Raw genomic sequence first — 19,778 nt, forward strand, 5'->3', positions numbered from 1 at the left:
ATAACGATACTTGCCGTGAGCCTTAACACTCATCGGACCGTATACATCAGTATGTATTATTTCCAATAAGTCAGTTGCTCACTCCGGAGAACGGAGTCTTAGTCATCTTGCCCATGAGGCATGGTTCGCAAGCATCAAGTGATTCATAATCAAGTGATTCCAAAATCCCATCAGCATGGAGTTTCTTCATGCACTTTACACCAATATGACCTAAACGGCAGTGCCACAAATAAGTTGCACTATCATTATTAACTTTGCATCTTTTGGTTTCAATATTATGATTATGTGTATCACTACGATCGAGATCCAACGAACTATTTTCATTGGGTGTATGACCATATAAGGTTTTATTCATGTAAACAGAACAACAATTTATTCTCTTACTTAAATGAATAACCGTATAAAAATAAACATGATCAAATCATATTCATGCTCAACGCAAACACCAAATAACACTTATTTAGGTTCAACACTAATCCCGAAATTATAGGGAGTGTGCGATGATGATCATATCAATCTTGGAACCACTTCCAACACACATCGTCACTTCACCCTTAACTAGTCTCTGTTTATTCTGCAACTCCCGTTTCGAGTTACTAATCTTAGCAACTGAACTAGTATCAAATACTTAGGGGTTGCTATAAACACTAGTAAAGTACACATCAATAACATGTATATCAAATATACTTATGTTCACTTTGCCATCCTTCTTATCCGCCAATTACTTGGGGTAGTTCCGCTTCCAGTGACCAGTCCCTTTGCAGTAGAAGCACTTAGTCTCAGGCTTAGGACTAGACTTGGGCTTCTTCACTTGAGCAGCAACTTGCTTGCCGCTCTTCTTGAAGTTCCCCTTCTTCCCTTTGCCCTTTTCTTGAAACTAGTGGTCTTGTTAACCATCAACACTTGATGTTTTTCTTGATTTCTACCTTCGTTGATTTCAGCATCACGAAGAGCTTGGGAGTTGTTTCCGTTATCCCTTGCATATTATAGTTCATCACAAAGTTCTACTAACTTGGTGATGGTGACTAGAGAATTCTGTCAATCACTATCTTATCTAGAAGATTAACTCCCACTTGATTCAAGCGATTGTAGTACTCAGACAATCTGGGCACATGCTCACTAGTTGAGCGATTATCCTCCATCTTTTAGCTATAGAACTTGTTAGAGACTTCATATCTCTCAACTCGGGTATTTGCTTGAAATATTAACTTTAACTCCTGGAACATCTCATATGGTCCATGACGTTCAAAACGTCTTTGAAGTCCCGATTCTAAGCCGTTAAGCATGGTGCACTAAACTATCAAGTAGTCATCATATTGAGCTAGCCAAACGTTCATAACGTCTGCATCTGCTCCTGCAATAGGTCTGTCACCTAGGGCTGCATCAAGGACATAATTCTTCTGTGCAGCAATGAGGATAAACCTCAGATCACGGATCCAATCCGCATCATTGCTACTAACATCTTTCAACACAATTTTTCTCTAGGAACATATCAAAATAAACATATGAAAGCAACAACGCAAGCTATTGATCTACAACATAGATATGCTAATACTACCAGGACTAAGTTCATGATAAATTAAAGTTCAATTAATCATATTACTTAAGAACTCCCACTTAGATAGACATCCCTCTAATCCTCTAAGTGATCACGTGATCCAAATCAACTAAACCATGTCCGATCATCACGTGAGATGGAGTAGTTTCATTGGTGAACATCACTATGTTGATCATATCTACTATATGATTCACGCTCGACCTTTCGGTCTCTGTGTTCCGAGGCCATATCTGTATATGCTTGGCTCGTCAAGTATAACCTGAATATTCTGCGTGTGCAACTGTTTTGCACCCTTTGTATTTGAACGTAGAACCTATCACACCCGATCATCACATGGTGTCTCAGCACGAAGAACTTTCGCAACGGTGCATACTCAGGGAGAACACTTCTTGATAATTAGCGAGAAAACATCTTATAATGCTACCGTCAATCAAAGCAAGATAAGATGCATAAAAGATAAACATCACATGCAATCAATATAAGTGATATGATATGGCCATCATCATCTTGTGCCTGTGATCTCCATCTCCGAAGAACCATCATGATCACCATCGTCACCGGGGCGACACCTTGATCTCCATCGTAGCATCGTTGTCGTCTCGCCAATCTTATGCTTCCACGACTATCGCTACCGCTTAGTGATAAAGTAAAGCATTACATCACGATTGCATTGCATACAATAAAGCGACAACCATATGGCTCCTGCCAGTTGCCGATAACTCGGTTACAAAACATGATCATCTCATACAATAATATTTAGCATCATGTCTTGACCATATCACATCACAACATGCCCTGCAAAAACAAGTTAGACGTCCTCTACTTTGTTGTTGCAAGTTTTACGTGGCTGCTATGGGCTTAAGCAACAACCAATCTCACCTACGCATCAAAACCACAACGATAGTTTGTCTAGTTGATGCTGTTTTAACCTTCGCAAGGACCGGGCGTAGCCACACTCGGTTCAACTAAAGTTGGAGAAACAGTCACACGCAAGCCACCTTTGTGCAAAGCACGTCGGGAGAACCGGTCTCGCGTAAGCGTACGCGTAATGTTGGTCCGGGCCGCTTCATCCAACAATACCGCCGAACCAAAGTATGACATGCTGGTAGGCAGTATGACTTATATCGCCCGCAACTCACTTGTGTTCTACTCATGCATATAACATCAAACCATAAAACCTAGGCTCGGATGCCACTGTTGGGGAACGTAGTAATTTCAAAAAAATTCCTACGCACACGCAAGATCATGGTGATGCACAGCAACGAGAGGGGAGAGTGTTGTCTACGTACCCTCGTAGACCGCAACGGAAGCGTTGACGCAACGTAGAGGAAGTAGTCGTACGTCTTCCCGATCCAAGCACCGTTACTCCGGCACATCCGAGTTCTTAGCACACGTACAGCTCGATGACGCTCCCCGGGCTCCGATCCAGCAAAGCATCGGGGAGGAGTTCTGTCAGCACGACGGCGTGGTGACGATCTTGATGTTCAACCGTCGCAGGGCTTCGCCTAAGCACTGCTACAATATGACCGAGGTGGAATATGGTGGAGGGGGGAACCGCACACGGCTAAGGAACGATCACGAAGATCAACTTGTGTGTCTATGGGGTGCCCCCTACCCCCGTATATAAAGGAGTGGAGGAGGGGAGGGCCGGCCCTCTCTATGGCGCGCCCTAAGGGAGTCCTACTCCCACCGGGAGTAGGATTCCCCTTTTCCTAGTCCAACTAGGAGTCCTTCCATGTATTAGGAGTAGGAGTCAAGGCAAGGGAAAAGAGGAGAGAAGGAAGGAGGGGGCGCAGCCCTTCCCCCTAGTCCAATTCGGACTAGGCCTTGGGGGGGCGCCCAACCTCTCCTATCTCTTTCCCCTAAAGCCCAATAAGGCCCATATACTCCCCGGCGAATTCCCGTAACTCTCCGGTACTCCGAAAAATACTCGGATCACTCGGAACCTTTCCGATGTCCGAATATAGTCGTCCAATATATCGATTTTTACGTCTCGACCATTTCGAGACTCCTCGTCATGTCCCCGATCTCATCCGGGACTCCGAACTCCTTCGGTACATCAAAACTCATAAACTCATAATATAACTGTCATCGAAACCTTAAGCGTGCGGACCCTATGGTTCGAGAACAATGTAGACATGACCGAGACACATCTCTGGTCAATAATGAATAGCGGGACCTGGATGCCCATATTGGCTCCTACATATTCTACGAAGATCTTTATCGGTCAGACCGCATAACAACATATGTTGTTCCCTTTGTCATCGGTATGTTACTTGCCCGAGATTCGATCGTCGGTATCCAATACCTAGTTCAATCTCGTTACCGGCAAGTCTCTTTACTCGTTCCGTAATACATCATCTCGCAACTAACTCATTAGTTGCAATGCTTGCAAGGCTTATGTGATGTGCATTACCGAGAGGGCCTAGAGATACCTCTCCGACAATCGGAGTGACAAATCCTAATCTCGAAATACGCCAACCCAACATTTACCTTTGGAGACACCTGTAGAGCTCCTTTATAATCACCCAGTTACGTTGTGACGTTTGGTAGCACACAAAGTGTTCCTCCGGCAAACGGGAGTTGCATAATCTCATAGTCATAGGAACATGTATAAGTCATGAAGAAAGCAATAGCAACATACTAAACGATCGGGTGCTAAGCTAATGGAATGGGTCATGTCAATCAGATCATTCAACTAATGATGTGATCTCGTTAATCAAATAACAACTTCTTTGTCTATGGTTAGGAAACATAACCATCTTTGATTAACGAGCTAGTCAAGTAGAGGCATACTAGTGACACTCTATTTGTCTATGTATTCACACATGTATTATGTTTCCGGTTAATACAATTCTAGCATGAATAATAAACATTTATCATGAAATAAGGAAATAAATAATAACTTTATTATTGCCTCTAGGGCATATTTCCTTCATATAGCAACCCCTTAGTATTTGATACGAGTTCAGTTGCTAAGAATAGTAACTCGAAATGGGAGTTGCAGAATGAACAGAGACTAGTTAAGGGTGAAGTGACGATGTATATTGGAAATGGTTCCAATATTGATATGATCATCATCGCACACTCCCTATACTTTCGGGATTAGTGTTAAACCTAAAATAAATGTTATTTAGTGTTTGCGTTGAATATGAATATGATTGGATCATATTTATGGCAATACGGTTATTCATGTAAGTTAGAGAATAATTGTTGTTCTGTTTACATGAATAAAACCTTCTATGGTCATACACCCAATGAAAATGGTTTGTTGGATCTCGATCGTGGTGATACACATTTTTATAATATTGAAGCCAAAAGATGCAAAGTTAATAATGATAGTGGAACTTATTTGTAGCACTGTCGTTTAGGTCATATTGGTGTAAAGCGCATGAAGAAAATCCATACTGATGGGTTTTTGGAATCACTTGATTATGAATCAGTTGATGCTTGCGAATGATGCCTCATGGGCAAGATGACTAAGACTCCATTCTCCAGAACAATGGAGCGAGCAACAGATTTGTCGGAAATCATACATACTGATGTATGTGGTTTGATGAATATTGAGGCTCGCGGCAGGTATCATTATTTTCTGATCATCACAAATGATTTGAGTAGATATGAGTATATCTACTTGATGAAACACAAGTTTGAAACATTTGAAAAGTTCAAAGAATTTCAGAGTGAAGTGGAGAATCATCGTAAAAAAAATAAAAGTTTCTACGATATGATCGCAGAAGTAAAATATTTGAGTTACGAGTTTGGCCTTCAGTTTAAAAAATGTGAAATAGTTTCACTACTCACGCCACCTGGAACACCACAGTGTAATGGTGTGTCCGAACGTCGTAACCGCACTTTATTAGATATGGTGCGATCTATGATGTCTCTTACCGATTTACCACTATCGTTTTGGGGTTATGCATTTGAGACATCTACATTCACATTAAATAGGGCACCATCTAAATCCTTGAGACGACACCGTATGAACTATGGTTTGGCAAGAAACATAAGCTGCCGTTTCTTAAAGTTTGAGGTTGCAATGCTTATATGAAAAAGTTTCAACCTGGTAAGCTTAAACCCAAATCGGAGAAGTGCATCTTCATAGGATACCCAAAAGAAAATGTTGGGTACACCTTCTATCACAGATCCGAGGGAAAGATATTCATTGCTGAGAATGGATCCTTTCTAGAGAAGAAGTTTCTCTTGAAAGAAGTGAGTGGGAGGGAAGTAGAACTTGATGAGGTAACTGTACCTGCTCCCTTATTGGAAAGTAGTTCATCACAGAAATCTGTTCCTGTGACTACTACACCAATTAGTGAGGAAGCTAATGATGGTGATCATGTAACTTCAGATCAAGTTACTACCGAACCTCGTAGGTAAACCAGAGTGAGATCCGCACCAGAGTGGTACGGTAATCCTGTTCTGGAGGTCATGTTACTTGACCATGACGAGCCTACGGACTATGAGGAAGCGATGATGAGCCCAGATTCCGCGAAATGGCTTGAGACCATGAAATCTGAGATGAGATCCATGTATGAGAACAAAGTATGGACTTTGATTGACTTACCCATTGATCGGCGAGCCATTGAGATTAAATGGATCTTCAAGAGGAAGACGGACGCTGATAGTAGTGTTACTATCTACAAAGCTAGAATTGTCGCAAAAATATTTTCGACAAGTTCAAGGTGTTGACTACGATGAGAGTTTCTCACTCGTATCTATGCTTAAGTCTGTCCGAATCATGTTAGCAATTGCCGCATTTTATGAAATCTGGCAAATGGATAAACAAAACTGCATTCCTTAATGGATTTATTAAAGAAGAGTTGTATATGATGCAACCAGAAGGTTTTGTCAATCCTAAAGGTACTAACAAAATATGCAAGCTCCAGCGATCCATCTATGGACTGGTGCAAGCATCTCGGAGTTGGAATATACGCTGTTGATAAGTTGATCAAAGCATATAGTTTTATACATACTTGCGGTGAAGGCTGTATTTACAAGAAAGTGAGTGGGAGCACGACAACATTTCTGATAAGTATATGTGAATGACATATTGTTGATCGGAGATAATGTAGAATTATTCTGCAAAGCATAAAGGAATGTTTGAAAAGGAGTTTTTCAAAGAAAGACCTCGGTGAAGCTGCTTACATATTGAGCATCAAGATCTAGAGAGATAGATCAAGACGCTTGATAAGTTTTTCAATGAGTACATACCTTGACAAGATTTTGAAGTAGTTCAAAATGGAACAGTCAAAGAAGGAGTTCTTGCCTGTGTTACAAGGTGTGAAGTTGAGTAAGACTCAAAACCCGACCATGGCAGAAGATAGAGAGAGAATGAAAGTCATTCCCTATGCCTCCCTATGCCTCAGCCATAGGTTCTATAAAGTATGCCTGCTGTGTACCAGACCTATTGTATACCCTGCCCTGAGTTTGGCAAGGGAGTACAATAGTGATCTAGGAGTAGGCCAATGGACATTGGTCAAAATTATCCTTAGTGGAATAAGGATATGTTTCTCGATTATGGAGGTGACAAAAGGTTCGTCGTAAAGGGTTACGTCGATGCAAGTTTTGACACTAATCCAGATGACTCATAGTTTCAATCTGGATACATATTGAAAGTGAGACCAATTAGCTAGAGTAGCTCTGTGCAGAGCATTGTTGACATAGAAATTTGCAAAATACAAACGGATCTAAATGTGGCAGACCCATTGACTAAACTTCCGTCCCAAGCAAAACATAGTACTCTTTGGGTATTAACCACATAGCGATGTGAACTAGATTATTGACTCTAGTAAACCCTTTGGGTGTTGGTCACTGCTACGTCTTGAGCTTGCGTTGGTTTTCCCCGAAGAGGAAGGGATGGTGCAGCAGAGTAGTGTAAGTATTTCCCTCAGTTTTTTGAGAACCAAGGTATCAATCTAGTAGGAGCCCACGCTCAAGTCCCTCGTACCTGCACAAAGCGATAGCTACCCGCAACCAACGCGATTAGGGGTTGTCAAGCCCTTCATGGTCACTTACGAGTGTGAGATCTGATAGATAGAATATTTTTGGTATTTTTGATATAAAGATGCAAAGTAAAAAGTAAAAGCAAAGTAAATAGCAAAACAAGATTAAAGTGATGGAGATTGATATGATGAGAATAGACCCGAGGGCCATAGGTTTCACTAGTGGCTTCTCTCAAGAGCATAAGTTTTCTACGGTGGGTGAACAAATTACTGTTGAGCAATTGACAGAATTGAGCATAGTTATGAGAATATCTAGGCATGATCATGTATATAGGCATCGCATCCGTGACAAGTAGATCGAAACGATTCTACATCTACTACTATTACTCCACTCATCGACCGCTATCCAGCATGCATCTAGAGTATTAAGTTAAAAACAGAGTAACGCTTTAAGCAAGATGACATGATGTAGAGAGATAAATTCATGCAATTTGGAATAAACCCCATCTTGTTATCCTCGATGGCAACGATACAATACGTGTCTTGCTTCCCCTTCTGTCACTGGGAAAGAACACCGCAAGATCGAACCCAAAGCTAAGCACTTCTCCCATGGCAAGAACCACCAATCTAGTTGGCCAAACCAAACGGATAATTCGAAGAGACTTGCAAAGATAACCAATCATACATAAAATAATTGAGAGAAGATTCAAATATTGTTCATAGATAGACTTGATCATAAACCCACAATTCATCAGTCTCAACATACACACCGCAAAAGAAGAAGATTACATTGAATAGATCTCCACAAGAGAGAGGGAGAACATTGTATTGAGATCCAAAAAGAGAGAAGAAGCCATCTAGCTACTAACTATTGACCCGAAGGTCTGAGGTAAACTACTCACACTTCATCGGAGGGGCTATGATGATGTAGAAGCCCTCCTGATGACGGCCCTCTCCGGCGGAGCTCCGGAACAGGCCCCAAGATGGGATCTCGTGGATACAGAAAGTTGCGGCGGTGGAATTAGGTTTTTGGCTCCTTTTCTGATCGTTTGGGGGTACGTGGGTATATATAGGAGGAAGGAGTACGTTGGTGGAGCACTGAGGGGCCCACGAGGCAGGGGGCGCGCCCCCTACCGTCGTGACCGCCTCCAGTACTTCTTGGAGTAGGGTCCAAGTCTCCTGGGTCTTATCCGAGAAGAAAATCACGTTCCAAAAAGGATTTTTCTGTTTGGACTCCGTTTGATATTCTGTTTCTTCGAAACACTGAAATAGGCAAAAAAAACAACAATTCTGGGCTGGGCCTCCGGTTAATAGGTTAGTCCCAAAATAATATAAAAGTGGAAAATAAAGCCCAATATAGTCCAAAACAGTAGATAATATAGCATGGAACAATCAAAAATTATAGATACGTTGGAGACGTATCAGGCATCCGCAAGCTTAATTCCTGCTCGTTCTCGAGTAGGTAAATGATAAAAAGAGAATTTTTGATGCGGAGTGCTACTTGGCATAATTTCAATGCAAAATTTCTTAACTGTGGTATGGATATTCAGATTAGAAAGATTCAAGACAAAAGTTCATATTGACATAAAGAATAATAACACTTCAAGCATACTAATAAAGTAATTATGTCTTCTCAAAATAACATGGCCAAAGAAAGTTATCCCTACAAAATCATATAGTCTGGCTATGCTCTATCTTTACCACACAAAGTATTTAAATCATGCACAACCCCGATGACAAGCCAAGCAATTGTTTCATACTCTAACCTTTTCAAAACCTTTTCAATCTTCACGCAATACATGAGCGTGAGCCATGGACATAGCACTATGTGGAATAGAAGGGTGGTTGTGGAGAAGACAAAAAGAGGGGAAGATAGTCTCACATCAACTAGGCGTATCAACGGGCTATGGAGATGCCCATCAATAGATATCAATGTGAGTGAGTAGGGATTGCCATGCAACGGATGCACTAGAGCTATAAGTATATGAAAGATCATCAAAAGAAACTAAGTGGGTGTGCATCCAACTTGCTTGCTCACGAAGACCTAGGGCAATTTGAGGAAGCCCATCATTGGAATATACAAGCCAAGTTCTATAATGAAAAATTCCCACTAGTATATGAAAGTGACATAATGAGAGACTCTCTATCATGAAGATCATGGTGCTACTTTGAAGCACAAGTGTGTTAAAAGGATAGTAACATTGTCCCTTCTCTCTTTTTCTCTCATTTTTTTATTTGGCCTTTTCTCTTTTTTTTGTGGCCTCTATTTTTTAATTTGGGCTTCTTTGGCCTCTTTTTTATTTTTTGTCCGGAGTCTCATCCCGACTTGTGGGGGAATCATAGTCTCCATCATCCTTTCCTCACTTGGGACAATGCTCTAGAAAATGATGATCATCACACTTTTATTTTTCTTACAACTCAACAATTACAACTCGATACTTAGAACAAATATGACTCTATATGAATGCCTCCGGCGGTGTACCGGGATATGCAATGAATCAAGAGTGACATGTATGAAAGAATTATGAATGGTGTCTTTGCCAGAAATACGATGTCAACTACATGATCATGCTAGCAATATGACAATGATGGAGCGTGTCATAATAAACGGAACGGTGGAAAGTTGCATGGCAATATATCTCGGAATGGCTATGGAAATGCCATGATAGGTAGGTATGGTGGCTGTTTTGAGGAAGGTATATGGTGGGTGTATGATACCGGCGAAAGGTGTGTGGTATTAGAGAGGCTAGCAATGGTGGAAGGATGGGAAAAAGTGCATATAATCCATGGACTCAACATTAGTCATAAAGAACTCATATACTTATTGCAAAAATCTAGAATTTATCAAAGCAAAGTATTACGCGCATGCTCCTAGGGGGATAGATTGGTAGGAAAAGACCATCGCTCGTCCCCGACCGCCACTCATAAGGAAGACAATCAATAAATAAATTATGCTCCGACTTCATCACATAACGGTTCACCATACGTGCATGCTACATGAATCAAAAACTTGAACACAAGTATTATTTAAATTCACAACTACTAAACTAGCATAACTCTAATATCATCACCTCCATATCTCAAAACAATTATCATGCTTCAATCTTCTCTTAGTATTCAACGCACTCAAAAGAAAATTTCACATATCTTGAACACCAAGCATATTTATATTAAGCAAATTACCATGCTATTAAGACTCTCAAAATAATTTAAGTGAAGCATGAGAGATCAATAGTTTCTTTAAAACAAACCACCACCATGCTCTAAAAGATCTAAGTGAAGCACATAGAGCAAAATTATAACGCTCAAAAGATATAAGTGAAGCACATAGAGTATTCTATCAAATTTTAATTCATAGACGACTCTCTCAAAAGGTGTGTACAGCAAGGATGATTGTGGCACACTAACAAACAAAGACACAAATAATACAAGACGCTCCAAGCAAAACACATATCATGTTGGTGAATAAAAATATAGCTCCAAGTAAATTACCGATGGAAGTGGACGAAAGAGGGGATGCCTTCCGGAGCATCCCCATGCTTTGACTTTTTGGTGTCATTGGATTATCCTGGGGGTGCCATGGGCATCCCCAATATTAGTCTCTTGACACTCCTTGTTCCATGATCCATCAAAAGAATTCACCCAAAACTTGAAAACTTCACAACACAAAACTCAAAATAGAAAACTCGTGAGCTCCGTTAGCGAAAGAAAACAAAAGACCACTTCAAGGTACTGTAATGAACTCATTCTTGATTTATATTGGTGTTAAACCTACTGTATTCCAACTTCTCTATGGATTATAAACTATTTTACTAGCCATAGATTCATCAAAATAAGCAAACAACACACGAAAAACAGAATCTGTCAAAAACAGAACAATCTGTAGTAATCTGTAGCTAGCGCAAGATCTGGAACCCCAAAAATTCTAAAATAAATTTCTGGACGTGAGGAATTTATCTATTAATCATCTGCAAAAATAATTATCTAAGTAGCACTCTTCAAATAAAAATGACAACAGTTCTCGTGAGCGCTAAAGTTTCTGTTTTTTGCAGCAAGTTCAACAAGACTTTCCCCAAGTCTTCCCAACAGTTCTACTTGGCACAAACACTAATTAAACACAAAAAAACACAACCAAAAGAGAGGCTAAATAATTTATTTATTACTAAACAGGAGCAAAAGGCAATTAATAAAAATAAAATTGGGTTGCCTCCCAACAAGCGCTATCGTTTAACGCCCCTAGCTAGGCATAAAAGCGAGGATAGATCTAGGTATTGCCATCTTTGGAAGGCAATCCATAAGTGGCTCTCATGATGGTTTCATATGTCAATTTTATTTTCTTTCTTGGAAAGTGTTCCATGCCCTTTTTTAATGGAAATTGGAATCTAATATTCCCTTCCTTCATATCAATAATCGCACCAACCATTCTAAGGAAAGGTCTACCAAGAATAATAGGGCAAGAAGGATTGCAATCTATATCAAGAACAATGAAATCTATGGGCACATAATTCCTATTTGCAACAATAAGAACATCATTAATTCTTCCCATAGGTTTCTTAATAGTGGAATCTGCAAGATGCAAATTTAGAGAGCAATCATCAAGATCGCGGAAATCTAACAAATCACGCAAACTTTTGGGGATAGTGGAGACACTAGCACCCAAATCACACAAAGCATAAAACTCATGATCTTTAATTAGTTTTGATAGTTGGTTCCCACTCATCATAGAGTTTTCTAGGGATAGAGACTTTGAACTCAAGTTTTTCTTCATAAGATTGCATCAAGGCATCAACAATATGTTCGGTGAAGGCTTTATTTTGACTATAAGCATGCGGAGAATTTAGCACGGATTGCAACAAAGAAATACAATCAATCAAAGAGCAACTTTCATAATTAAATTCCTTGAAATCCAATATAGTGGGTTTAGCAACATCTAAATTTTTATTTCTTTCAATCCCACTTTCGTCAATTTCATCATAAAGATCTAAATACTCTGAATTTTTGGAATGCCTTCTAGGTAAAGGAAGATCATATTCAGTTTCATCAAGATTCATATTACAAAACAAAGATTTGATAGGGGACACATCAATAACTTTTAGATCTTCATCTTGATTTTCATAAGAATTAGAATAACACGCTTTAATAAAGGCATCTTTGGAAGCACGCATCCTAGCGGTTCTTTCTTTACACTCATCAATTGAAATTCTCATGGATTTTAGAGACTCATTAATATCATGCTTAGGTGGAATAGATCTAAGTTTCAAAGCATCAACATCACGAGCAATTCTATCAACGTTCCTAGCCAAATCATCAATCTTAAGCAATTTTTCTTCAATCATAGCATTAAAATTCTTTTGCAAAGAAATAAATTCTTTAATATTAGATTCAAAATCAAAGGGCATCTTATTATAATTTCCATAAGAGTTGTTGTAGGAATTCCCCTAATTATTAGAAGGATTACTAGGATAAGGCCTAGGATTAAAATTCCCTCTATAAGCGTTGTTACCAAAATTATTCCTACCAACAAAATTCACATACATAGATTCATTGTTATTCTCAATCAAAGTAGACAAAGGCATATCATTAGGATCAGAAGAAACACTCTTAGTAGCAAATAATTTCATAAGTTCATCCATCTTTCCACTCAACACATTAATTTCTTCTATCGCATGCACTTTTTTATTAGAAGATCTTTCAGTATGCCATTGAAAATAATTAACCATAATATTATCTAGGATTTTAGTAGCATCTCCTAAAGTGATTTCCATAAAAGTGCCTCCCGCGGCCGAATCTAAAAGATTTCTAGAAGCAAAATTCAATCCGGCATAAAAAATTTGTATGATCATCCACAAATTCAAACCATGAGTAGGGCAATTACATATCATTAATTTCATTCTCTCCCAAGCTTGTGCAACATGTTCATGATCAAGTTGTTTAAAGTTCATAATATCATTTCTAAGAGAGATGATCTTAGCGGGAGGGAAATACTTAGAGATAAAAGCATCTTTGCATTTGTTCCATGAATCAATACTACTTTTAGGCAAAGACGAAAACCAAGCTTTAGCACGGTCTCTAAGCGAAAAAGGAAATAACTTCAATTTAACGACATCATTATTGGCATTTTTTTCTTTTGCATATCACATAAATCAACGAAGCTATTCAGATGAGTAGCGGCATCTTCACTGGGAAGGCCGGCGAATTGATCTTTCATAACAAGATTCAACAAAGCAGTATTAATTTCACAAGATTCAGCATCGGTAAGAGGAGCAATCGGAGTGCTAAGGAAATCATTATTATTGGTATTGGTGAAGTCACACAATTTGGTAGTATCTTGAGCCATCACGACAAACAAGCAATCCAACACACGAGCAAACAAAAGGCAAGCGAGAGAAAGGCAAACGAGAAGGAGAAGGGGAAGGAGAAAGAGAGGGATAATAAAACGACAAGGGTGAATTGGGGGGAGAGGAAAACGAGAGGCAAATGGCAAATAATGTAATGCGAGAGATAGGGATTGTGATGGGTACTTGGTATGTTGACTTTTTGCGTAGACTCCCCGGAAACGGCACCAGAAATCCTTCTTGCTACGTCTTGAGCTTGTGTTGGTTTTCCCCGAAGAGGAAGGGATGATGCAGCAGAGTAGCGTAAGTATTTCCCAAAGTTTTTTGAGAACCAAGGTATCAATCCAGTAGGAGCCCACGCTCAAGTCCCTCGTACCTGCACAAAGCGATAGCTACCCGCAACCAACGCGATTAGGGGTTGTCAAGCCCTTCACGGTCACTTACGAGAGTGAGATCTGATAGATAGAATATTTTTGGTATTTTTGATATAAAGATGCAAAGTAAAAAGTAAAAGCAAAGTAAATAGCAAAACAAGATTAAAGTGATGGAGATTGATATGATGAGAATAGAGCCGGGGGCCATAGGTTTCACTAGTGGCTTCTCTCAAGAGCATAAGTTTTCTATGGTGGGTGAACAAATTACTGTTGAGCAATTGACAGAATTGAGCATAGTTATGAGAATATCTAGGCATGATCATGTATATAGGCATCACGTCCGTGACAAGTAGATCGAAACGATTCTGCATCTACTACTATTACTCCACTCATCGACCGCTATCCAGCATGCATCTAGAGTATTAAGTTAAAAACAGAGTAACGCTTTAAGCAAGATGACATGATGTAGAGAGATAAATTCATGCAATATGAAATAAACCCCATCTTGTTATCCTCGATGGCAACGATACAATACGTGTCTTGCTGACCCTTCTGTCACTGGGAAAGAACACCGCAAGATCGAACCCAAAGCTAAGCACTTCTCCCATGGCAAGAAGCACCAATCTAGTTGGCCAAACCAAACGGATAATTCGAAGAGACTTGCAAACATAACCAATCATACATAAAAGAATTCAGAGAAGATTCAAATATTGTTCATAGATAGACTTGATCATAAACCCACAATTCATCGGTCTCAACAAACACACCACAAAAGAAGAAGATTACATCGAATAGATCTCCACAAGAGAGAGGGAGAACATTGTATTGAGATCCAAAAAGAGAGAAGAAGCCATCTAGCTACTAACTATGGACCCGAAGGTCTTAGGTAAACTACTCACACTTCATCGGAGGGGCTATGATGATGTAGAAGCCCTCCGTGATGACGGCCCTCTCCGGCGGAGCTCCGAAACAGGCCCCAAGATGGGATCTCGTGGATACAGAAAGTTGCGGTGGTGGAATTAGGTTTTTGGCTCCTGTTCTGATCATTTGGGGGTACGTGGGTATATATAGGAGGAAAGAGTACGTTGGTGGAGCACCGAGGGGCCCGCGAGGCAGGGGGGCGCGCCCTGTGGGGGGGGCGCCCCCTACCCTCATGACCGCCTCCGGTACTTCTTGGAGTAGGGTCCAAGTCTCCTGGGTCTTATCCGAGAAGAAAAACACGTTCCAAAAAGGATTTTTCTGTTTGGACTCCGTTTGATATTCCGTTTCTTCGAAACACTGAAATAGGCAAAAAATAGCAATTCTGGGATGGGCCTCCGGTTAATAGGTTAGTCCCAAAAATAATATAAAAGTGGAAAATAAAGCCCAATATAGTCCAAAACAGTAGATAATATAGCATGGAGCAATCAAAAATTATAGATACGTTGGAGACGTATCAGTCACATGTCGATGTGAACTATGGGTGTTAATCACATGGTGATGTGAACTCTTGGTATTAAATCACATGGCGATGTGAACTAGATTATTGACTCTAGTGCAAGTGGGAGACTGAAGGAAATATGCCCTAGAGGCAATAATAAAGTTATTATTTATTTCCTTATATCATGATAAATGTTTATTATTCATGCTAGAATTGTATTAACCGGAAACATAATACATGTGTGACAGGGCCGGGCGGACAAAATCCGGGGCCCTGTGCCAAACTAAAAAATGGGGCCCTATCTCACTAAAAAAATAACCTAACGAGCAATTATAATGTATATATTAATATATATCAAACAGAATTTTTTCATAATATATATAATATAATATCTTACATAACAATTGGACGTATAAAAAATCATACCTATTCAACTCCCGGCTACTATTTATTTGAAAAACTTCATTCTTTTAGTATTCTTTGATATGAAATCTTCAATGATATCCTCGTAATCGATCTTCTCCAACACTTCACTCTCAAGTGCTATTGTGGCCAAATCATTGAGTCTTTGTTGTGTCATAGTAGTACGCATATAGGACTTCAATAGCTTCAACTTAGAAAAACTTCTTTCTGCCGATGCAACTGTCACAGGAATGGTCAACAGAACTCTATATGCAATACTTGCATTGGGAAAACAGTCATGCCACTTTAAAAAGTTCAGAATTTCAACAGGTCTGATATTTTCTTTTGGCATGAAATTTTGAAGGAACTTCAACTCAACAAACAGATCATTGGCATCAATATCAGATTGTTTATCCTTCATAAGGGCAGCCTCAAGATTAATACAAGAAGATTTCAAACTATCCTTATCCGATGAACGCAATGTTTCAGAGGTAAATAAGAAACCAAAATTTTTCTGGTAACCTTGATATTGCTCAAATCTCCTTGTGAGTGAGGAAATTGCTTGATCGACAATTGGTGTAAAATAGTTGATTCTAAATGATTCCTCTGCAGACCATGTGGCACTATTTGTGTCGTCTGGGTTCTCATCATACTGTTTCTTTCTTTTAATTTCTCTCCTTTTACGAAATGTTGCACCAATATCCATCTCAAGTGCAATTTCTTTGGCTATCTCCAATGCTTCTAAGAAACCAGTTTCCCTGTACCCCTCAAAGAAAGAAATTATCCCTTTCACTTTCTCAATAGCAACATCAATAAGCATATCCTTTGTTTGCAAGTTTTTGCTTACTAAATTAACAGCAAACAATACCTCATACCAAATGACTATTGCCACGATAAATTCATACTCTCCAAGTTCATTAACAGTACTTGTCATCCGCATACTCATGCCTAAACAAAAGGCAATTCTTTGGACAAACATGTATTTTCTCACAGTCCATGGAGAGCGCCTTCATGATTTTCTTCGTAGCGTACATGGTTTTTGGCAGTTCATGGCCCTCAGGCAGGCTGTTAGCCCATACTCCCAGAAATGCTTCGAAGCAACCTCGGCTACAGCCGTACTCAGCATTGACTGCCATCAGTTGCGAGATGGAATCTAGCACAGACAGCTTGGCACCCTCATAGAGAGGTTTCTTTGAGGAGGCCAAGATTTCCAGGAAGGCCTTTGCGGTTTCCTCCGGCTCCTCCGGTTCATTCGCTGAATGTGCCAGAGGTGTCGGCTGTGCAGCAAAGACATCATCTAGCATGTCTCTAACCCCATCGTCCTCATAACTAGCTACGCGTTGTCGTATCACATCCTCTCTACCACGGTCCCGTTGGGCAAAGTTTATCGGCATATTAAAGTTGGGCATAAATCCATGCGTGCGAAGGTGCTTAGTCATCTCACTCTTATCTCTGCAGATACGTCTCTTACATCTGGCACACGGGCATTCTGGCACCATCCTCATTGGACTACGGAATATCTCTTTCAAAAACACATCAGTTTTCTCGACCCACTCTGTTGTTACTTGATTCCGACGAAAAAACCCACTATACATCCACTGATTATCTGCCATCTCTGCTTTATTGGAAGCCACACAAAAAAATTAAGGATTCATTTAAATTACTCACATCAACATTTTATTTTTTACAAGGTTGATGAGAATCGACATTTAATCCACCTACATCTCTAATAGGTAAAGATGGGTCCTAATCCCACCCGAGAATGTGTAGATTGAGTACGTTGTCCATGCTCTACCCCATTCCGAGACAAAATTTCGGCAGCACCTCCCCGCTGTTCTCCAAATACACGTCTCAGCAAAATGCCGAGATAATGTGCATCCGGAGAACAACAGGGAGGCGCCGCCGAAATCCTGTCTCGGAACGGGGTAGAGCATGAACAACGTACCCAATCTACACATCCTCGGGCTGTCCGTGGAAAGCGCTGGACAATCCAAAAGAGCTGCGGTGATAAATATGCAATTGAATGCATATTTATCGATGCAACCCTTTCGGATGGGAGACCTAGGTTACGCGACTTGATGTGAAAATTTAATCTAGTGACGTGGAAAAAAAGTGGACGAGGTCATGGAATTGTTGCTCACCCTTCGATGTAGAGGATGTAGTCGATCAAAGGAGGGACGATCGTGGACCAACACCTCCAACGTCGACGGTCACTCCACGAAGATGGAACACCACAAATCCTGTTAATTCGACCAAGTGCAAAAAAATAGGTTAAGCATTGACACTTTAAACTATGAAAAAAATCATATTTCGTCAAGTGTCAAATATTGTCCTTCAATTTTTTTAGCAAGATCATCATGATTAAATAACCACTCATCATATGCCAATTTTGGAGCACATCTCACACAACTATTTTATAAACTAAATGTCACATAGCAAGGATTTAGACACAGCTCCACCTCCTATCCATGCCATCTCTAGACGTCAACAATTCAAAGAACACGACACAAACATCAACTCAAAAAATTGTTTTGCATGCATATGTGAATAGACTTAGGGGCTGAATACACCATCCATTAATCTCACATGCATATATTGTCATAATCCATTATATAACATATTGGTACAAATATTAGGCTTATGGACATAAAATCTAGAAGAGAACAATGCTAACAATTACATCACTTGTCTTTGTGAAGATAAGTTACACATGTCCATACATAGTAGTTATTTGCAGCAAATAAACATGAAACTATGAATGTCACAGTAGGAAAAATGAAAAAAAAATAGCATAGCTCGCTGGGTAGAGGGGCGTCACGGCGATGGAGGGGACGGGAGGGACGGGGCTGGTCGTGGTCGGACGGAGAAGCAGAGGAGGCCGCCGACCGGAGCTAGCACCAGGGCTGGCCGGGCCCGGTCGCGGGCTGGCCGGAGCCGTGGCCAGGCGTGCTCGGGGAGGGGCCGAGGCGGGGCAGGGCCCGGTTCGTTGCGGGGCAGAGAGCTGGGGTGGAGACGAGATGGGGACGACGTGGGTGGAGCGGCGGTGGGCGGGCGGGCGGCAGAGAGCTGGCGTGGCGGCGGCACGAGAAGGGAAGGGGAGGGGAGGGGGTGGAGCGGCGGGGAGGGGGGACGGGCGAGGGAAGGGGAGAGTGGCGCGGGTGGAGCGGCGGCGGGCGGGCGGGCGGGAGCGTCGCGGGAGGCGGGGAGCAGCGGCGGGCAGCGGCGGCAGCGCGGGCGGCAGTCGGCGGTCGGCGGATGGTGCGAGTGGATGAGGCTGCAGCTGCGGGTGTGGGAAAGAACGGGTGGAGGAGGGTGGGTGCGAGTGGATAAGGGGACCTATGCCAACGGCTTAGCCGTCGGCATATATTAATCACGCCACGTGGCATATATGTCGACGGCTGAGCCGTAGGTATAGGTGTATTTTTTTATACATATTAATTACAAACTAGTCGTATACATGTTAATTACACACGTGGCATATATTATTAATTGTCTTCAAATATATTTTTAGTGTATATTATTTTCATGCGCATTGAAAAGTTTCGTATATATATAAAATACTTTTTTATATACACGTACATATTAAATATTTTCAAATACATGTTCTTGAATTTTTTTGAATGATACATGGTATATAATTATATTAAAAATGATACATGGTATACATATTTTTTACATGCATGAACATTATTTAAAATGTACCATACATTTTCTTTAATGGTTTGAAACATTATTTTTAATGAC

The 19,778-nt window shown here is 40.6% G+C and overlaps 1 protein-coding gene across 1 annotated transcript; it reads right to left on the minus strand.

Annotated features, from left to right (window-relative positions):
• Positions 1-16,080: 16,080 nt before the first annotated feature.
• LOC147987803 (uncharacterized) lies at positions 16,081-17,338 on the minus strand. The gene is made up of 2 exons (XM_087542509.1): positions 17,026-17,338; positions 16,081-16,982 (listed from the first exon to the last, which is right to left on the minus strand). The coding sequence occupies exons 1-2, from the start codon at positions 17,336-17,338 to the stop codon at positions 16,081-16,083; spliced, it is 1,215 nt and encodes a 404-aa protein (XP_087398635.1).
• Between the last annotated feature and the right edge of the window lie 2,440 nt (positions 17,339-19,778).

Source organism: Triticum urartu, chromosome 2A (genome assembly GCF_056163025.1).
Source record: "Triticum urartu cultivar PI428250 chromosome 2A, HENAU_Tu73, whole genome shotgun sequence".
Lineage (NCBI taxonomy): Eukaryota > Viridiplantae > Streptophyta > Magnoliopsida > Poales > Poaceae > Triticum > Triticum urartu.